Below are 19,308 nucleotides of genomic sequence, written 5' to 3'. Positions count from 1 at the left end.
TCTTTGGTTCTGTTTATATGCTGGATTACATTTATTGATTTGCTTATATTGAACCAGCCTTGCATCCCAGGGGTGAAGCCCACTTGATCATGGTGGATAAGCTTTTTGATGTGCTGCTGGATTCAGTTTTCCAGTATTTTATTGAGGATTTTTGCATCAATGTTCATCGAGGATATTGGTCTAAAATTCTCTTTTTTGGTTGTGTCTCTGCCCGGCTTTGGTATCAGGATGATGCTGGCCTCATAAAATGAGTTAGGGAGGATTCCCTCTTTTTCTATTGACTGGAATAGTTTCAGAAGGAATGGTACCAGTTCCTCCTTGTACCTCTGGTAGAATTCGGCTGTGAATCCATCTGGTCCCGGACTCTTTTTGGTTGGTAAGCTATTGATTATTGCCACAATTTGAGATCCTGTTATTGGTCTATTCAGAGATTCAACTTCTTCCTGGTTTAGTCTTGGCAGAGTGTATGTGTCGAGGAATTTATCCATTTCTTCTAGATTTTCTAGTTTATTTGCGTAGAGGTGTTTGTAGTATTCTCTGATGGTAGTTTGTATTTCTGTGGGATTGGTGGTGATATCCCCTTTATCATTTTTTATTGCATCTATTTGATTCTTCTCTCTTTTTTTCTTTATTAATCTTGCTAGCGGTCTATCAATTTTGTTGATCCTTTCAAAAAACCAGCTCCTGGATTCATTAATTTTTTGAAGGGTTTTTTTTTGTCTCTATTTCCCTCAGTTCTGCTCTGATTTTAGTTATTTCTTGCCTTCTGCTAGCTTTTGAATGTGTTTGCTCTTGCTTTTCTAGTTCTTTTAATTGTGATGTTAAGGTGTCAATTTTGGATCTTTCCTGCTTTCTCTTGTGGGCAGTTAGTGCTATAAAATTCCCTCTACACACTGATTTGAATGTGTCCCAGAGATTCTGGTATGTTGTGTCTTGGTTCTCGTTGGTTTCAAAGAACATCTTTATTTCTGCCTTCATTTCGTTATGTACCCAGTAGTCATTCAGGAGCAGGTTGTTCAGTTTCCATGTAGTTGAGCGGTTTTGAGTGAGTTTCTTAATCCTGAGTTCTAGTTTGATTGCACTGTGGTTTGAGAGACAGTTTGTTATAATTTCTGTTCTTTTACATTTGCTGAGGAGAGCTTTACTTCCAAGTATGTGGTCAATTTTGGAATAGGTGTGGTGTGGTGCTGAAAAAAATGTATATTCTGTTGATTTTGGGTGGAGAGTTCTGTAGATGTCTATTAGGTCTGCTTGGTGCAGAGCTGAGTTCAATTCCTGGGTATCCTTGTTAACTTTCTGTCTGGTTGATCTGTCTAATGTTGACAGTGGGGTGTTAAAGTCTCCCATTATTATTGTGTGGGAGTCTAAGTCTCTTTGTAGGTCACTGAGGACTTGCTTTTTAAATCTGGGTGCTCCTGTATTGGGTGCATATATATTTAGGATAGTTAGCTCTTCTTGTTGAATTGATCCTTTTACCATTATGTAATGGCCTTCTTTGTCTCTTTTGATCTCTGTTGGTTTAAAGTCTGTTTTATCAGAGACTAGGATTGCAACCTCTGCCTTTTTTTGTTTTCCATTTGCTTGGTAGATCTTCCTCCATCCTTTTATTTTGAGCCTATGTGTGTCTCTGCACGTGAGATGGGCTTCCTGAATACAGCACACTAATGGGTCTTGACTCTTTATCCAATTTGCCAGTCTGTGTCTTTTAATTGGAGCATTTAGTCCATTTACATTTAAAGTTAATATTGTTATGTGTGAATTTGATCCTGTCATTATGATGTTAACTGGTTATTTTGCTCGTTAGTTGATGCAGTCTCTTCCTAGTCTCCATGGTCTTTACGTTTTGGCATGATTTTGCAGCGGCTGGTACCGGTTGTGCCTTTCCATGTTTAGAGCTTCCTTCAGGAGCTCTTTTAGGGCAGGCCTGGTGGTGACAAAATCTCTCAGCATTTGCTTGTCTGTAAAGTATTTTATTTCTCCTTCACTTATGAAGTTTAGTTTGGCTGGATATGAAATTCTGGGTTGAAAATTCTTTTCTTTAAGAATGTTGAATATCGGCCCCCACTCTCTTCTGGCTTGTAGAGTTTCTGCCGAGAGATCCGCTTAGTCTGATGGGCTTCCCTTTGTGGGTAACCCAACCTTCCTCTCTAGCTGCCCTTAACATTTTTTCCTTCATTTCAACTTTGGTGAATCTGACAATTATGTGTCTTGGGGTTGCTCTTCTCGAGGAGTATCTTTGTGGTGTTCTCTGTATTTCCTGAATCTGAATGTTGGCCTGTCTTGCTAGATTGGGGAAGTTCTCCTGGATAATATCCTGCAGAGTGTTTTCCAACTTGGTTCCATTCTCCCCATCACTTTCAGGTACACCAATCAGACGCAGATTTGGTCTTTTCACATAGTCCCATATTTCTTGGAGGCTTTGTTCGTTTCTTTTTATTCTTTTTTCTCTAAACTTCCCTTCTTGCTTCATTTCATTCATTTCATCTTCCATCACTGATACCCTTTCTTCCAGTTGGTCGCATGAGCTCCTGAGGCTTCTGCATTCTTCACGTAGTTCTCGAGCCTTGGCTTTCAGCTCCATCAGCTCCTTTAAGCACTTCTCTGTATTGGTTATTCTAGTTATACATTCTTCTAAAGTTTTTTCAAAGTTTTCAACTTCTTTGCCTTTGGTTTGAATTTCCTCCTGTAGCTTGAAGTAGTTTGATCGTCTGAAGCCTTCTTCTCTCAACTTGTCAAAGTCATTCTCTGTCCAGCTTTGTTCCATTGCTGGTGAGGAACTGCATTCCTTTGGAGGAGGAGAGGTGGTCTGCTTTTTAGAATTTCCAGTTTTTCTGCTCTGTTTTTTCCCCATCTTTGTGGTTTTAACTACTTTTGGTCTTTGATGATGGTGTTGTACAGATGGGTTTTTGGTGTGGATGTCCTTTCTGTTTGTTAGTTTTCCTTCTAACAGACAGGACCCTCAGCTGCAGGTCTGTTGGAGTTTGCTAGAGGTCCACTCCAGACCCTTTTTGCCTGGGTATCAGCAGCAGTGTCTGCAGAACCACGGATTTTCGGGATCTGCGAATGCTGCTGTCTGATTGTTCCTCTGGAAGTTTTGTCTCAGAGGAGTACCCGGCCGTGTGAGGTGTCAGTCTGCCCCTACTGGGGGGTGCCTCCCGGTTATGCTGCTCGGGGGTCAGGGGTCAGGGACCCACTTGAGGAGGCAGTCTGCCTGTTCTCAGATCTCCAGCTGCGTGCTGGGAGAACCACTGCACTCCTCAATGCTGTCAGACAGGGATGTTTAAGTCTGCAGAGGTTACTGCTGTCTTTTTGTTTGTCTGTGCCCTGCCCCCAGAGGTGGAGCCTACAGAGGCAGGCAGGCCTCCTTGAGCTGTGGTGGGCTCCACCCAGTTCGAGCTTCCCCGCTGCTTTGTTTACCTAAGCGAGCCTGGGCAATGGCGGGTGCCCCTCCCCCAGCCTCGCTGCCGCCTTGCAGTTTGATCTTAGACTGCTGTGCTGTGCTAGGCGTAGGACCCTCTGAGCCAGGTGCGGGATATAATCTCCTGGTGCGCTGTTTTTTAAGCCCGTTGGAAAAGCGCAGTATTCGGGTGGGAGTGACCCAATTTTCCAGGTGCCATCTGTCACCCCTTTCTTTGACTAGGAAAGGGAATTCCCTGACCCCTTGCACTTTCCTAGTGAGGCAATGCCTCGCCCTGTTTCAGCTGGTGCACGGTGCGCTGCACTCACTGTCCTGCACCCACTGTCTGGCACTCCCTAGTGAGATGAACCCGGTACCTCAGATGGAAATGCAGAAATCACCCGTCTTCTGCGTCGCTCATGCTGGGAGCTGTAGACCCGAGCTGTTCCTATTCGGCCATCTTGGCTCCTCCTCCGGTCTCAGGTAAATTTCTAACTCTCAGCACAGGGCCTGAAATATGGTAAGTGCTCAAACATATGTTGTTGAATAAATGAATAAATGTGAATAAATGACTTTTGGGTGAAAAGATCGACTGCACAAGCAAGAACTGGCTTGACAGCAATTAGAGAGAAAGGTTGGGGAGTTGTAGCTGCAGCCAGTGGTGAACTTATGGTGGTAGAACGAGAGAAGGGGCCACAGGAAAGCCACAAGAAGTTGTGCTGAGATGCCGGGCATGGTGGCTCATGCCTGTAAACTCAGCACTTTGGGAGGCTGAGGTGGGCGGTTCACTTGAACCCAGGAGTTCAACATGGGCAACATGACGAAACCCCATCTCTACCAAAAATGCAAAAATTAACCAGATGCGGTGGTGTGTGGCTGTAGTCCCAGCTATTCGGGAGGCTGAGGTGGGAGGATAGATTGAGCCTGGGAAGTTGAGGCTGCAGTGAGTGGAGATTGTGCCACTGCACTCTAGCTTGGGCGACAGAGCAAGAACCTGTCAAAAAAAAAAAAAAAAAAAGCTGTGCTGGCAGGGGTTTTCCCATTGACAAGGGCCAAGGTTGGGAAAGGCTGCAGAGCATGAGGTGTGGTTGAGAAGGGTTAACCTGGAGCAGGGGAAACTGAGGAAATATATACCCATTAGAGCCTTGACACTGCAGGATTTAATATTAAGTCCATGATGTGAGCCAATTATACTTTTGCTGCTGCATGAATTGGGATCTCTGTGCACCTTTGTGTGCAAAACCAAGTCACTTGGCTGCTGAGGGGCCTGGTTCAATCTCCAGACTGTTTTGTCATTCTCTCCATCACTGCATGACCATCTTTCTAAGTAGGGGAATTATTTCTAAGTAGGGGCAGTATCTGTTACAGCAGCATTTGCAAATCTGGGGATTTTGCAAGGTCCCTGGGTATAATGGTCATGGATAAAAATTCATCTCTTTAAACAAATAGTTATTGATGCCTAGTGTATGCCAGACGCTGAGCTGGATAGAGGGGTGGACAGGACATACATCATGGCGCTGTGATTCAGTGTTTAGTGGTGCTGTCTTGGAAAGTTTGAAGGGCGGGCATGTGGAACAGGGAGGAGGTTCATTGTGCTCCATGGGGCAGTGGTCTGAGTTGCGTACAAGTGGTGCCTCCAGCCTGAGGAGCTCTGTGGTTGGCCTTGAGCAAGTCCCTAAGATCACAGAGGGATGGGCCAGAGCAGACTTAGAGGTCACCTGGCAACCTCTTAGGTTGCCCAAGGGTATATTCTCTATGCCCTGCTCCACACCTATGGGGACTCAGGGTCCTCGAGTGTAAAACAAAGGCATTGGCTCAGATGACCTTGAAGAGCCTTTCTGGCTCTATTATCTATAAAATTACAAATATGGGGAAGTTCCATGGAGGTGGATTGGGCCCCATCCCAAATGTGGCCTCTGTCCTCCACCCTTAATCCTGAGAGGGAGGGATGGTAGAGTTCAGTTCACGGAGATCTTTCTCAAGCACATTTGTGGGGTCTGGAAGGCAGGCACAGAACTTTGCCCCTGCACAGTGGTCCGCAGTGGGTAGGGCTTGGATTCCCCTGAGGAATCAGCAGAATTCAATGCATTTCCCAGCCCTCTTCTGGACTCTGGGGCTGCTCCGCATTGCCTCCTCTCTCATTGTTGCACCTAATTCTCCTCCTGGGTCTTTTCTCTCCTCTTCTCTTCCTTACCTGGTCTGTTGCTCCTTGAACTCCTTTGTTCTCCCCACTAAAGGCCCTGCCTCTTCTTCCTCTTGAGGTCACCTGCTATTCAGTTTCATTCAGGCGTGCTGCTGGTTGGGGCCAGGGGAAGGAGGAAGGGGCTTTTAATCCTCTGGAGGGAGGTGAGGCACACTCACTGCTATCTGGCCTTGGGGTGGAGTATCTGTGGGATTGTTCAAATTGCTAAGAGTGACTTCCTCATAGCTCATCTCTTGAGTGTTCAGTATTCTGAGCCCTCGTTTGTCCTAGCTTTGAGTTGCATTGTCAAAGACCCTGGTGTCCTTGCTTGAGAATGTGCCAGGCTGTAGAAAAGGGGAGGAGGACAGGGAGAAATAGCCCCCTTGCCATGTTAATAAGAAATTTAAATACTTCCCCAAATCGGAGTGGTCCAACTCTGCCGGCCAGTGGTGGAGGAGCTTAAGTGGAGGCTACTGGATGCCTTCCTTCCAAGAGTCCTGCCACTCAGGAGAGGTTGTACTGAAGTATCAGATGAACCCTAGAGTTCTCCTCCACCCACCAGACTTTCAGGCCAGAGGCAGAGGCTGTCCTGTGGGGAACCCCAAATGTCCTGTTTCTGCTCCCAGTCCATCAGGAGTATTTTTCCTTTTTTTTTTTTTTTTTGGAGACAGGGTCTCGCTCTACCACTCAGGCTGGAGTGTAGTGGCACGATCTCAGCTCACTGCAGCCGCTGCCTTCTGGGATCAAGCGATTCTCCTGCCTCATCCTCCTGATTAGCTGGGATTACAGGCGCCCGCCACCACGCGTGGCTAATTTTTCGTATTTTTAATAGAGATGGGGTTTCATGGTGTTAGCCAGGATGGTCTCGATCTCCTGACCTCGTGATCCGCCCGCCTTGGCCTCCCAAAGTGCTGGGATTACAGGCGTGAGCCACTGTGCCCGGTTTAGGAGTATTTTTCTAAATGCACCTTGCTTTTTTTTTGAGATGGGGTCTCGCTCTGTTGCCCAGGCTGGAGTGCAGTGGTACGATCTTGGCTCACTGCTCAACCCCTGCCTCCTGGGTTCAAGCAATTCTCCTGCCTCAGCCTTGTATGTAGCTGGGATTACAGGTGTGCACCATCACACCTGGCCAATTTTTGTATTTTTAGTAGAGATGGGGTTTCACCATGTTGGTCAGGTTGGTCTCAAACTCCTGACCTCCAATGATCCACCCACCTCGGTCTTCCAAAGTGCTGGGATTACAGGCATGAGCTACTGTGCCCGGCCCTAAATGCACATTTCATTTTAGAGCCTGGGTGGCTCTGATTTGTAACCTGAGGAAGCAGAGCCTGATGGCAGGTGGATGGGCCTGGCCCCAAGTGCTTGTGGAAGGAGCAGAGCCACCGACTGGGTCAGAAACATGCTGTCCCATGCGATCCTGGATGGAGATGCCTGATTTCAGCGGGTGGTGCCTTATGGATGATTGCTGGGTTGGGCAAGAGGAAGGACTTGGAAACCCTGTTTTTCTGTTTCATTTCCAAATCCTGGAGTGTCTTTTAGCCAACGATGGCAATAACACCTCCACTAACCTCCTCTCCTTGTGGCGCTGCAAGTGCCTTCCTTCTCCAACTCCTTGAGGCAGATTCTCCCTTGAGAATCCAGGGCACTCTGATGCTTCCTCTGAACCCCTTCTAGCTTTCTTCCCTCTTCAACCTCCCCTCGCTTCCCTGTCTCCTTCAGGAAGCCTTCCCTGAGGGCCTCAGTGACTTTGCTGCATCCATCCCTGCCTGTCCCTCAGCACTGACATCCCAGTCTCCTGCCTGCTTCCTTGTCTTTGGGCATGCCTATTTCTCCAACAGCCTGGGAGCTCTGAGGGCAGGGTCTGGGTTTCTTTCTCCCTTGGCTCTGCACGTGCCAGACACTTATTCTCCAGGCACGTCAGAGTAAGTCAGCTGGAGCCAAGTGACAGACACAGTCAGGTCAAGAGTATCTTGCTCTCCAAGGCCCAGCCCAGGTACGGGAGTGGATAAAAGTCTCGTGCTGGGGCCCCAGGGCAGAAACTCACACACCTTGACAATCTGTCTGTCCGTCTGCAGCTGCGTGACTGTCTGTCTCTGCCATGTCTCTCTCCCCATGCCGGGCCCAGAGGGGCTTCAGTGCTCGCTCAGCCTGTTCTGCTCGCTTAAGGAGCCGCAGCAGGGGAGGCTTCAGCAACAGGGGCGGCTTCAGCAGCAGGAGCCTTAATTCCTTTGGGGGGTGCCCGGAAGGCTCTCGTGGGAGCACCTGGGGGTCAGAGGGTAGGCTGGGGGTGCGGTCTGGGGAGTGGAGTGGTGGGCCTGGGCTCTCCCTGTGCCCTCCGGGGGGCATCCAAGAAGTAACCATCAACCAGAATCTGCTGACCCCACTGAAGATTGAGATCGATCCCCAGTTCCAGGTGGTGCGGACGCAGGAGACCCAGGAGATCAGAACTCTCAACAACCAGTTTGCTTCCTTCATTGACAAGGTGAGGGTCAACTCAGCCAAGCCCCTGTCTCTGTGCCTCCCTTGGAGGAGCTGCTCTTGATGGACTTGGAAATGGGAAGTTTGGCCTCCTTCTACCACTTTTCTAATAACTTCTGCAGCAAAGAAGTCCCTCCTGTGGACTAACTGGACTCTCTCTGGCTATGCTGAGGCCCTGTTGTTCCATGATTGGGGCTCAGGGACAGAGAACTGCCAGACAGCAGGGGGGAAGGCCCTGCCCCATTAGTCTGTCAAGTCATTTTGTTGTGTTCAGTGTCACGGAAGGTCATGAGGCTTCCCCTGCCCAGGTTGGGCAGGGGGACAGGGGAAAGGTGAGGCTGATGGGAGGGTCCCTCAGGCTTTACTTTCTTGAGGCTGTGCACAGGGAGTCCCACGGGAGCCTCAGGAATCCTCTGCTTCTGCTGCAGGTGCGGTTCCTGGAGCAGCAGAACAAGGTCCTGGAGACCAAGTGGCACCTGCTGCAGCAACAGGGGTCGAGTGGCAGCCAGCAGGACCTGGAGCCTGTCTTTGAGGCCTGCCTGGATCAGCTCAGGAAGCAGCTGGAGCAGCTCCAGGGAGAACGAGGGGCTCTGGATGCTGAGTTGAAGGCCTGCCGGGACCAGGAGGAGGAGTATAAGTCCAGGTAGGCACACTGAAATTTCCCCATGCCATGTGGGCGGAGTCTGGGATGACTCAGATTGGGTCTGTCAGCAAGGAGGTGTCCCACATACTGAGCACCCAGAGGCACATGACTGGCCTCCCCTCTACCCCTCCGCGTCCCCATTCCCCAGGCTCTCAGGTGCCCACCTGCTACAGGTAAACGAGGTGTCCCACAGTCCCCACCCAGGTCTGGAGAACCTTGGAGGAAAGGCAGGGAGACCGGTGTCCTACACGCCCCAGCTACAAAGGCCCGTGTTTCCAGTCAAGGCTGGGAAGGGCTTATTTAAACAATGCCCCAGTGGCTTTTTTTTTTTTTTTTTCTTGAGAAATTCCTGTTCAGCGGGCTGTGGGCTAAAGTGATTCAGATGTTCTCTGGTTCCAAGGAGGGAAGGGAATCAATTTAGTGGGGCCGTCCCCAGGCCTGTGACACAATTCACAGATGGGCTGTGGTTCTGGGCTCCATGCCTAGGTCACCTGGTGGAGTGGAGAGAGCCCTGGACTAATAGGGGGCTTGGGTTGGGGCGACTGTGAGTGAGGGGTAGCTGTGCGGCCTGGGCAAGGCATCTCATCTCTCCTGGACTTGGTTTCCCTTCTGTAAACTTGGGGAATGTCACCTGCCCTTCTGGCCTCCCAGGGCTGTTGGGATGATGGGATGTGAGGTGGAGGAAGGAAGGTTCTGGAAGGAGCCCTGGATTGGGGTCAGGAGACCTGGGTTGGCTCTGCTTTGTCTACCTAGTCATCTGTGGGGTCTTGGTCAAATCATCTAATCTCTCTGATAAAACCCAAACTGCCTGCCTCAAGTGATGGGTGTGAGTAGCAAGTAGGAAAAAGTATTCGAATGTGCCTTATAAACTGAAACAATGCGGCTGTCATCATCAAAAGGACATGGGGTGAAAGGGTGGCACAGGTACATAGCTAGGACGTGGCAGGAAAGGAGATAAGGGCTGGTTATTGTCCTGTTTGGGGGCATTCTAAGGCAAGGAGTCCTTTTCAGGGAGGTCATGCTCGGACATGGGGGCATGAGCTCTGACTGTGGAGCCTCAAACTGCGTCCTTCTCTACTTATTTGGCAGGTATGAGGAGGAGGCCCACAGGCGCGCCACACTTGAGAATGACTTTGTGGTCCTCAAGAAGGTGAGGATGGAGGCCAGTGCTCCACTTACGTTCTGAGCATCCACTGTGCACGGAGCCTAGTCCTAGGCTGGGAGGGAAAAGGCGGGAGGTCCTGATTTAGGACAGGCTATCACTCTGCCTGCAGGGGTCCCCTGGGGAAATGGGACATCTGCCTAGACACAGGGACCCCAAGACAAGATCTGACTAAAGGACTGCTTGACAAGCTCTTGATGTCACTGCAGGAGAGGGTGGGGAGGGAGAGGAAGAAGCAGAACTGGTTGCGATTAATCAGGGAAGACTTCCTGAAGGTGATGTTAGGTCAATGTTGGGCAAAGGAGAGAGCAGGACAGCATGGGGCTGGAGGAGGAAGGAGGGGGTCTTGGGAGGCATGGTGGATGGGTGTCGAGCAGTGCATGAACAGAATTCCTGAGACAGAGTAGGGCCCCCAAAGGGGAAGAGGGGGTTACATGTTTTCTCTCCCCCTGTCTCCAGGATGTGGATGGAGTTTTCCTGAGCAAGATGGAGTTGGAGGGCAAGCTGGAGACTCTGAGAGAGTACATCTACTTCTTGAAGCATCTGAATGAAGAAGTGAGGCTCAACCAAAGGGCAGGCGGGAGCCAAGAGAGGGGACTGGGTGGGCAGGCTCCCCGTGGCCATGAGGAGAGTGGCCAAGAGGGGAAGTCTGTTAGGATGGCTTAGATTCTGGATCATTCAGTCACTCGACAACCAATCACTGTAAACTTACTGTGTGAATTGCTAGGTCCTGGGGATACATCAACGAATAACCAGAAAAAAATCACTACAGGTAAAAAAATTGCTTTCTTTTTTTTTTTGAGATGGAGTCTTGCTCAGTTGCCCAGGCTGGAGTGCAGTGGTGCTATCTCAGCTCACTGCAACCTCCGCCTTCTGGGTTCAAGCAATTCTCTGCCTCAGCTTCGATTACAGGCACCCACCACTGTGGCCAGCTAATTTTTGTATTTTTAGTAGAGATGGGGTTTCACCATCTTAGCTAGGGTGGTCTTGAACTCCTGACCTCGTGATCCACCTGCCTCGGCCTCCCAAAGTGCTGGGATTACAGGCATGCGCCACCACGCCTGGCTAAGTTTGCTTTCTATTGGGAGACAAACAATAAGCAACAGAGTTAGTAAATAAGGAAATTATATAGTATGCAAGAAGGTGATAAACGCAATGGAAAAAAGGAAAATGAGAACAGGGAAAGGAGGATTGGGAACATGGAGCAGGTGCCAATTTCAAATCCTGTGGCCAGGGTAGGCCTTATTTAGGAGATAAAATCTGAGCAAAGATTTGGAGGAGGTGAGGAAGGTCACCACGCAGGTGGGTTTCTGGGATTCCAGGCAGTGGCTGCAGCCCACAGCGGGAGTGTGCTGTCTGAGGAAATGCAGGAAGGTCAGTGTGGCCAGAATAGTAGGAGCGAGAGGGAGAGGAGTGTGATAAGAGGTCTGAAGATGGCAGGGCACGGTGGCTCACGCCTATAATCCCAGCACTTTGGGAGGCTGAGGCAGGTGGATCACCTGAGGTCAGGAGTTTGAGACCAGCCTAGTGAAACATTGTCTCTACAAAAAACACAAAAATTAGCCAGGCTTGGTGGCAGGTGCTTGTAATCCCAGCTACTAGGGAGGCTGAGGGAGAAGAATGGCTTGAACCTGGAAGGCGGAGGTTACAGTGAGCCGAGATCGCACCACTGCACTCCAGCCTGGGCAACAGAGTAAGACTCCACCTTAAAAAAAAAGAAGAAGAAGAAGAAAAAAAGAGGCCTGAGGAGTGATGGGGGCTGGGTGATTTCAGGCCTTGCAGGCCATTTTCCATTAATGTCCAAGCTGCAAGAGACCTCAGAGACCACCTCCTATGGCTCTCATTTTTGAATGAGGAGATCGAGTCCCATGGTGAGCAGGGCATACTCAAAGCCACCTGGGATGAATGGGGGTCATGGCGTGTAAGCAGAAATTCACCATCCTGCTCAACCATCCTAGGCTTCAAGGGGAGAAGGAGCTGGGGGTGGGTGGACACTGAGTCTGTCTTCCTTGCAGGAGCTGGGCCAGCTCCAGACCCAGGCCAGCGACACGTCTGTGGTGCTGTCCATGGACAACAACCGTTACCTGGACTTCAGCAGCATCATCACTGAGGTCCGCGCCCGGTATGAGGAGATCGCCCGGACCAGCAAGGCTGAGGCTGAGGCCCTGTACCAGACCAAGGTGGTGGGACCTGGGGGGCAGCAGCATGCTGGAAATGGCTAGGTCTCCATGCCCAAACTCTAGGGTGGTCACCCACCTCGATCCCATTGGGGCAATTCCAGTTACCTCCCTGAAGGTCTGGGGCTGGGTGGGCAGGGCCATTTCCCCTCCAGGAGGGAGGCGATGCAGAGGAACTGTGGGAGATAAGCTTGGACTTCTGGAAGTACATCCCACTGTGTCCTGGCTCAGGCATTTAACCCACACTCCAAATATGGAGTGAGAGGTGGCTTTTCAACCATGAGGAGATGGTCAAAGGTGGTGGTCCTCTCAACTAATGGTGTCCCATCTGTTCCCCTCTCAGTACCAGGAGCTTCAGGTGTCTGCCCAGCTTCATGGGGACAGGATGCAGGAAACGAAAGTCCAGATCTCTCAGCTGCACCAAGAGATTCAGAGGCTGCAGAGTCAGATTGAGAACCTCAAGAAGCAGGTAGATTCCCAGAGCCCCCCAAATGTCCTCTCATTGCCTTTGTGCCTTCAACCACTTCCTAGTTCCTAGCTTCTCTCTCCAGTTGGGTTGCCAGTGGGTTTGTGTCGAGGACCTTGATAACTGGCTGGAGCTTTGGATAATTTGGGGGGAAGAGAACTTCAAGCCCCATCTAGGGTGAATTCAGCCTTCCTGCTGTGACTTCTAGCCACATGTTGGCTTTTGTGGGATAGTGCCACTGCATTGCACTCCCCTGGCGTTGGGGAGGGGGCTGACAGCATTGTAGCCTATGTCCAGGTGTACATCTTGCTTTCAGCCCCTTGAGGAGATGGTTAATTCATCTGTTTTCTCTTTTCTTATCTTTTTCTTTTTTTCTTTTTTTTTTTTTTTGAGACAGAGTCTTACTCCACTGCCCAGGCTGGAGTACAGTGGCGTGATCTTGGCTCACTGCATCCTCTGCCTCCGGGTTCAAGGGATTCTCCTGCCTCAGCCTCCTGAGTAGCTGGAATTACACGCATGTGCCACCATGCTTGGCTAATTTTTGCATTTTCAGTAGGGATGGGGTTTCACCATGTTGGCCAGGCTGGTCTCAAACTCCTGACCTCAAGTGATCTGCCCGCCTCAGCCTCCCAAAGTGGTAGGATTACAGGTGTGAGCCACTGTACCCAGCCTCATCTCTTTTCTTTTTCTTTCTCTCTCTCTCTCTCTTTTTTTTTTTTTTTTTTTTTTGAGACAAGGCTGGAGGGCAGTGGCACAGTGTTGGCTCACTGCAACCTCTGCCTCCGGGTTCAAGGGATTCTCCTGCCTCAGCCTCCTGAGTAGCTGGAATTACAGGCGCTTGCCACCATGCTTGGCTAATTTTTGCATTTTTAGTAGAGATGGGATTTCACCATGTTGGCCAGGCTGGTCTCAAACTCCTGACCTCAAGTGATCTGCCCGCCTCGGCCTCCCAAAGTGCTGGGATTACAGTCGTGAGCCACTGCACCCAGCCTCATCTCTTTTTCTTTCTTTCTTTCTTTCTTTCTTTCTTTCTTTCTTTCTTTCTTTCTTTCTTTCTTTCTTTCTTTCTTTCTTTCTTTCTTCTTTCCTCTTTCTCTCTTTCTCTCTTTCTTTCTTTCATGGAGTTTCACTGTTGTCGGCCCAGACTGGAGTGCAATGGCGTGATCTTGGCTTAATGCAACCTCCACCTCCCGGGTTCCAGCAGTTCTGCCTCAGCCTCCCGAGTAGCTGAGATTACAGGTGCCCGCCACCACACCCGGCTAATTTTTGTATTTTTAGTAGAGACAGGCTTTCACCATGTTGTCCAGGCTGGTCTCGAACTCCTGATATCAGGTGATCCACCAGCTTCAGCCTCCCAAAGTGCTGGGATTACAGGTGTGAGCCACCATGCTCAGCCCACATGTCTTTTCTTAACTCTTCTTTTGACTCTTAATTCTCAAGCCCAGCAGGGACTTTAAGGTCAAACACTGAAGGTCCTGGTGCCCTGTGGGGGAAGTTGGGAGCCAGGGCCTCAGAGAGTAGGTGAGGTGGGCGGCAGGGTGGGGCTAACTTCTCCTTAGGTAGATGCATTACAAGAGTCAGAAATAGAGGAAGGGATTGGCAAGGGGAGGGAGGCTGTTTGCTGCTCCTCCTGCGGTGTAGAGACCTCACTTCTAGATGTGAAGTGTTATGAATTCTCAAACTGTTAAGTATTCTTGCACTTATATTTCCTAAACCCAAAATATCAATTTGGGGATCAATGGAGGATGGAGAGCAGAGACCACAGAGTCAGGCCATTTCCTCAAGCACTACAGCTTGATTCGAAAGTCACATGCGATCCCTTGACTCCCAAGCAGAGCCCTCTGGGGAGGGTTCTTGGAGTATCCAGAACACACACTTCATCCCAAACCATCCTTCTGGTTCTTGTCTGCAATGAGAAGCAGGGCTTGAGATGAATGTGATGAATCCTCTTACTCAATTTGCTGCCACTATGTTTTGCCAACAAATTTGGACCCCTTGCTTTGGAGTCCTCTGGGGTGGCTGTTAAGATCCTGATTCCTGGCCTCCTGGCAGAGCTGAGTAGTCAGAATCTCTAAGGATGGGGCCCAGAAACCTGCTTTTTAAATGAGGTTGCCCAGCTGGTTCTGAAGCATGTGGTCTTGAGAGTCCAGTGGCAGCACGCAGGAGTGTGTACGGGGTACCTGGGCCTGGGAATCACAGCTCCTCACACAGCAATGTGCCTTTCCCAGGAGAATCCCTCCTGGGGATATAGCACTGTCCCCTGCTGCTTTTCCTGCACAAACATGATGAACTGCGCTCCCCTGTGCAGGCCCACGTGGGTTAGGATCCCAGTTCTGCCACTCTTCTTTCTGAGCCTCAGTTTCTTCATCTATAGAGTAGAGATTATGTTTCTATCCACAGAGTGGGAATCAAATAATAACAGCCTTTAGACAATTCCTTCTTTCCTGAGTCAGATGTGAGGGCAAATCAACTGTAAGGCTGATAAAGACAGGGATCTTATCCTTCCTCTAGCTTTCTATTGTAAGCAAAAGGATTATATTTTCCTTTTTTTTTTTTTTTTGAGAAGGAGTCTCGCTCTGTCACCCAGGCTGGAATGCAGTGGCGCGATCTCGGCTCACTGCAACCTCCGCCTCCCGGGTTCAAGCGATTCTCCTGCCTCAGCCTCCTGAGTAGCTGGGACTATAGGCGCGTGCCACCACGCCCGGCTAATGTTTTTTTTTTTTGTATTTTTAGTAAAGACAGGGTTTCGTCGTATTAGCCAGGGTGGTCTCTATCTCCGGACCTAGTGATCTGCCCACCTCAGCCTCCCAAAGTGCTGGAATTACAGGTGTGAGCCACTACGCCCAGTAGAGATTATATTTTTCAAGTCCCAAATTGAGGCACATGGTTTGATGTACTCTGACAATAGGACAAAGTATTTGAAATGGGACTGTCTGAAAAAAATGAGAACCATTGTGGCCCTCAGGGGCAGCCTTGCAGATAGTGATCCATGGTACAGGAAGAGCTTTAAGCACCCTGGGAGAGGTGCCGAGGCCTGGGGGTGGGAAGAAATAGGGAAAGAGCACTTGGGGAGATGGCACAGGAGTTGTACTAGTGTCCTAGGCCTGTCATGACAAATCACCACAAATTGGGTGGCTTAAAACAACAGAAATGTAATCTCTCCCAGTCCTGGAGCCTTGAAGTCTGAAGTCAAGGTGTTGGCAGGGCCGTGCTCCCTCTGAAGGTGCAGCGAGAGTCCTCCCTGGGTCTTGCTAGCTTCTGCAGGCTCCAGGAACTCCTTGGCATTCTTCGTCTTATTGCTGCATCATTACCATCTCTGCCTCTCTCTCCTTCTTCTATTTTTTGAGACGGAGTCTTGCTCTGTTGCCAGGCTGGAGTGCAGTGGCATGATCTTGGCTCACTGCAACCACCACCTCCCGGGTTCAGGCAATTCTCCTGCCTCAGCCTCCCGAGCAGCTGGGACTACAGGCGCATGCCACCATGGTCAGCTAATTTTTTTAAATTTTATTTTTAGTAGAGATGGGGTTTTACCGTGTTAGCCAGGATGGTCTCGAACTCCTGACCTTGTAATCCACCTGCCTCATCCTCCTAAAGTGCTGGGATTACAGGCGTGAGCCACCACGCCCAGCCCTGCCTCTCTCTTCTGATGAGCTCTTCTCTCTGTGTTCTCTCTTCTATTCATAAGGACACCAGTCATTGGATTTAGGGCTCACCCTAAATATGGTATGATATGATCATGAGATCCTTAATTAATTACATCTGTAAAGACCCTACTTCCAAAAAGATCACATTCTGGGGTCCTAGGTGGACATGAAAGTTTTGGGGATACTCTTCAACCTACTGCAGGAGGTAAGGAAGTGAGGGAAGCAATACCTTCCCTTAGAATGAGAGGAGCCTGTTGCAGGGGTGGTGTTGGTACAGACGGCCATACATAATTTTGAGCTCATAAGATTATGATCCGCCCCAGCCCTCAAGTGATATCCACAGTGGGTGCTTTGAGAGGCTATGTTGGACTTACAACCACCTTCTCGCTCATTTCTACCCCGCTTCCAGAACGCCAGCCTGCAGGCCGCCATCACTGATGCTGAGCAGCATGGGGAGCTGGCCCTCAAGGATGCTCAGGCCAAGGTCGACGAGCTGGAGGCTGCTCTGAGGACGGCCAAGCAGAACCTGGCCCGGCTGCTGTGCGAGTACCAGGAGCTGATGAGCACGAAGCTTTCCCTGGATGTGGAGATTGCCACTTACCGCAGGCTGCTGGAGGGCGAGGAGTGCAGGTGAGGGAGGCTTGGAGGGACCTGGGAATATGAGGTTGGGGAGGAGGATGGGATGCCAACACAGTGAGCTGCTTGCTAAAGAGGATTCTGAGAGATTTCCTGACATTGTGAGTTGCTAAGGGCAATCGACGCTGCAGAGAGAGATTTTAAGTTGGGGACTGTGGATTTTATCTGCTGAGAGGGTGGGTGACCTGCTTTGAGGGGCTTAAAAGCTCGTGGGGATGCATTCTTTGCAGTATTTCTTAGCGCATCCCCCTCTTGTCCTTTTTCCCCTAGGATGTCTGCGGAGTGCCCCAGCCAGGTCACTATCTGTGAGTATCAGGGGACTTTAGGGATGGGATCCCCATGGGGAGCTGAGGACCCTGCTCTGACCCGGTGCGTTTCTTGGCAGCCTCGGTGGGAGGCAGCGCTGTCATGTCTGGAGGAGTTGGTGGAGGCTTGGGGAGCACTTGTGGACTCGGTAGTGGGAAAGGTAGCCCTGGGTCCTGCTGCATCAGCATCGTGACTGAAGGCTCCAACATCATCCTGGGCTCTGGGAAGGACCCTGTTTTGGGTTCCTGCTCTGTGTCTGGCTCCAGCTCTGGCTCCAGCTGCCACACCATCCTGAAGAAGACAGTCGAGTCGAGTCTGAAGACATCCATCACCTACTGAGAGACCCAGCAGCCACCTCCTTCCTGAACACATTTGGCCTGCTCCCTCCATTAGCCAGCTCTGCAAGGCCAACTCCGTGTTCGCTGCTCACAGCCCAAGCCAGCCCACAGTGGATGCTGCAAAAATCAATAAAGTCTCCCCTCCTTCTGTTCTGAATGCTCTAAGTGCTTGCACACCTCACCTGGCAAAACAAAAGCTGTATGGCTCCCCAGCTTCCTCTCCTCAGAAGGCAATTGTGGCATATCTGTGTCCAAACGTGTCCTATTGGCATCTCACTCCACATCCCAGCCACTCTATCAAGGGATCCTTCAAGCTCTCCAGTGTGTTCCTTGGGGTGCCCTCCATCTCCCACACCTCCACTGATGTTTTAGCTGTGCTTGTAGCTCACTTCCTCATCAATTGCCTGTTTTAAGAGGTTCTAGTCCTGACCGGGGGCAGCTGCCTTCCTTCTTGTTCCTCCTTGTTCCTGACTGTGCACCAAACTTTTCTCCTTCTAGGAACCTTCTCTAATTCCCATGTCTAAACTACTGGGCCCTTCCTGTCCCTGGCAGTCTGGCTGCACCTGTTGCTGTCCCGGGCTCTGTGTCTGTCTGGTGCTGGTAAGGGACTCAGCTTCTCTATTAGCCTGGCACTCCTGCATCCAGGATGAGGATGTGCTCAGCTTGTGCCTGGAGGCTCTGATGGAGATTGGGGTTCAAACCCTACCCCTACCCCCTTATCTGTTGGCTCTCATCTTATCCTTGGGCAAGTCTGAACATGAGGCTGGAAACTTCTCCTCCTTCCTCTCTGCAGGAAGCCAGGAGTGTGGGAATCGGGTGGGGTGCCAGGAGGGGCTGGAAGGATTGCCTTTTCTACACACCCCTAGCAGCCTCATGGGTGCCTGCAGTTGCTCTTTCCCCATTCTTGCTTTCCAGACCCAGGTGGGGGACCTGGCTCAACCCCAAACTCCATAGTCTGGGCTGCAGGAGGTCGCACTATGCCTCTCCTTGCTTTAGAGGGAGGGCAGACCTTTCCTCACATCCATGAATTACTCCATCCAAATTATGCAAGAAGGCTTTTCAGCTTTGTGTGAAGGAGACCGGAGCCGGTGAGGATGTGGCTTGAATCCCAGCTCTGCCGTTTCCTAGTGGTGCGACCTTGATCAAGCAGCTTGACCTCTTCAGTTACCTCATCTGTAAAAAGAGATTAATAATAATACGTACCTCACAGGGCTGTGTGGCGACAGTGCCACTAGGATCCCAGAAGGAAACTAAATTCATCCAAGGTAGTTCAATTAAATTGACTTTTTGAAAAAGTATAATTTCCGTTTTCTTTTTTCCCCAGAGGATAGTCTTTTCTTTAGTGCTGAGGGATTCAGCCCCTTACATGGGCTTTGGCGGAGATCGTGGGCAGCACCGGCTGTTCTGACTGGGGATATGTGTTGGGTCCTTCTGGGCTTCACAAGGCTGCTTCCTGCCTGGCCTGCTATGAGTGACTCACCTCACATGGTAATGCAGTTTCACATACAGCCTGGGAAGCACCCAGACATCCAAGACACTCGCTTTGGAAATGTTCCTGATGGCGGTGGCCTCTACCACGTTTTTCAGACTAAGACCTCCTTAATGGCCTTGCCCTCGGGCACGTGTCAGGTGGAGTTTGTGCAGCGAATAGGCTGCACGTGGTCGTGGGCGTGATTGTTGTTCCTTCTTTTCTTTGTCTTCTTGGAAGTGAGGACCTGAGAGGGCTAAATTGACTTTAAGGAAAGGATTACTTACAGAGGTGTGGATAGGGCTGAGGGAACAGGGATGGAGAGGCCAGGGACCAGCAATGGCAAGAAGCCGTTACCACACCTAGAGTGAGGTCCTCCCTCTCAGTGTGTCCAAGACTGAGAGGACTTGC

At 50.3% G+C, this 19,308-nt stretch overlaps 1 protein-coding gene across 1 annotated transcript; it reads left to right on the top strand.

Annotated features, from left to right (window-relative positions):
* The first annotated feature begins 7,613 nt into the window (after positions 1 to 7,613).
* KRT78 (keratin 78) lies at positions 7,614 to 18,727 on the top strand. The gene is made up of 9 exons (XM_054443632.1): positions 7,614 to 8,061; positions 8,486 to 8,700; positions 9,790 to 9,850; positions 10,322 to 10,417; positions 11,878 to 12,042; positions 12,383 to 12,508; positions 16,559 to 16,779; positions 17,056 to 17,090; positions 17,171 to 18,727. Exons 1-9 carry the CDS (start codon positions 7,678 to 7,680, stop codon positions 17,428 to 17,430), a joined length of 1,563 nt encoding a protein of 520 aa, XP_054299607.1. The 5' UTR covers positions 7,614 to 7,677; the 3' UTR covers positions 17,431 to 18,727.
* Positions 18,728 to 19,308: the final 581 nt, after the last annotated feature.

The sequence above is a fragment of the Pongo pygmaeus genome, chromosome 10 (genome assembly GCF_028885625.2).
Source record: "Pongo pygmaeus isolate AG05252 chromosome 10, NHGRI_mPonPyg2-v2.0_pri, whole genome shotgun sequence".
Lineage (NCBI taxonomy): Eukaryota > Metazoa > Chordata > Mammalia > Primates > Hominidae > Pongo > Pongo pygmaeus.
This window is presented reverse-complemented; position numbering and strand designations above follow the sequence as displayed.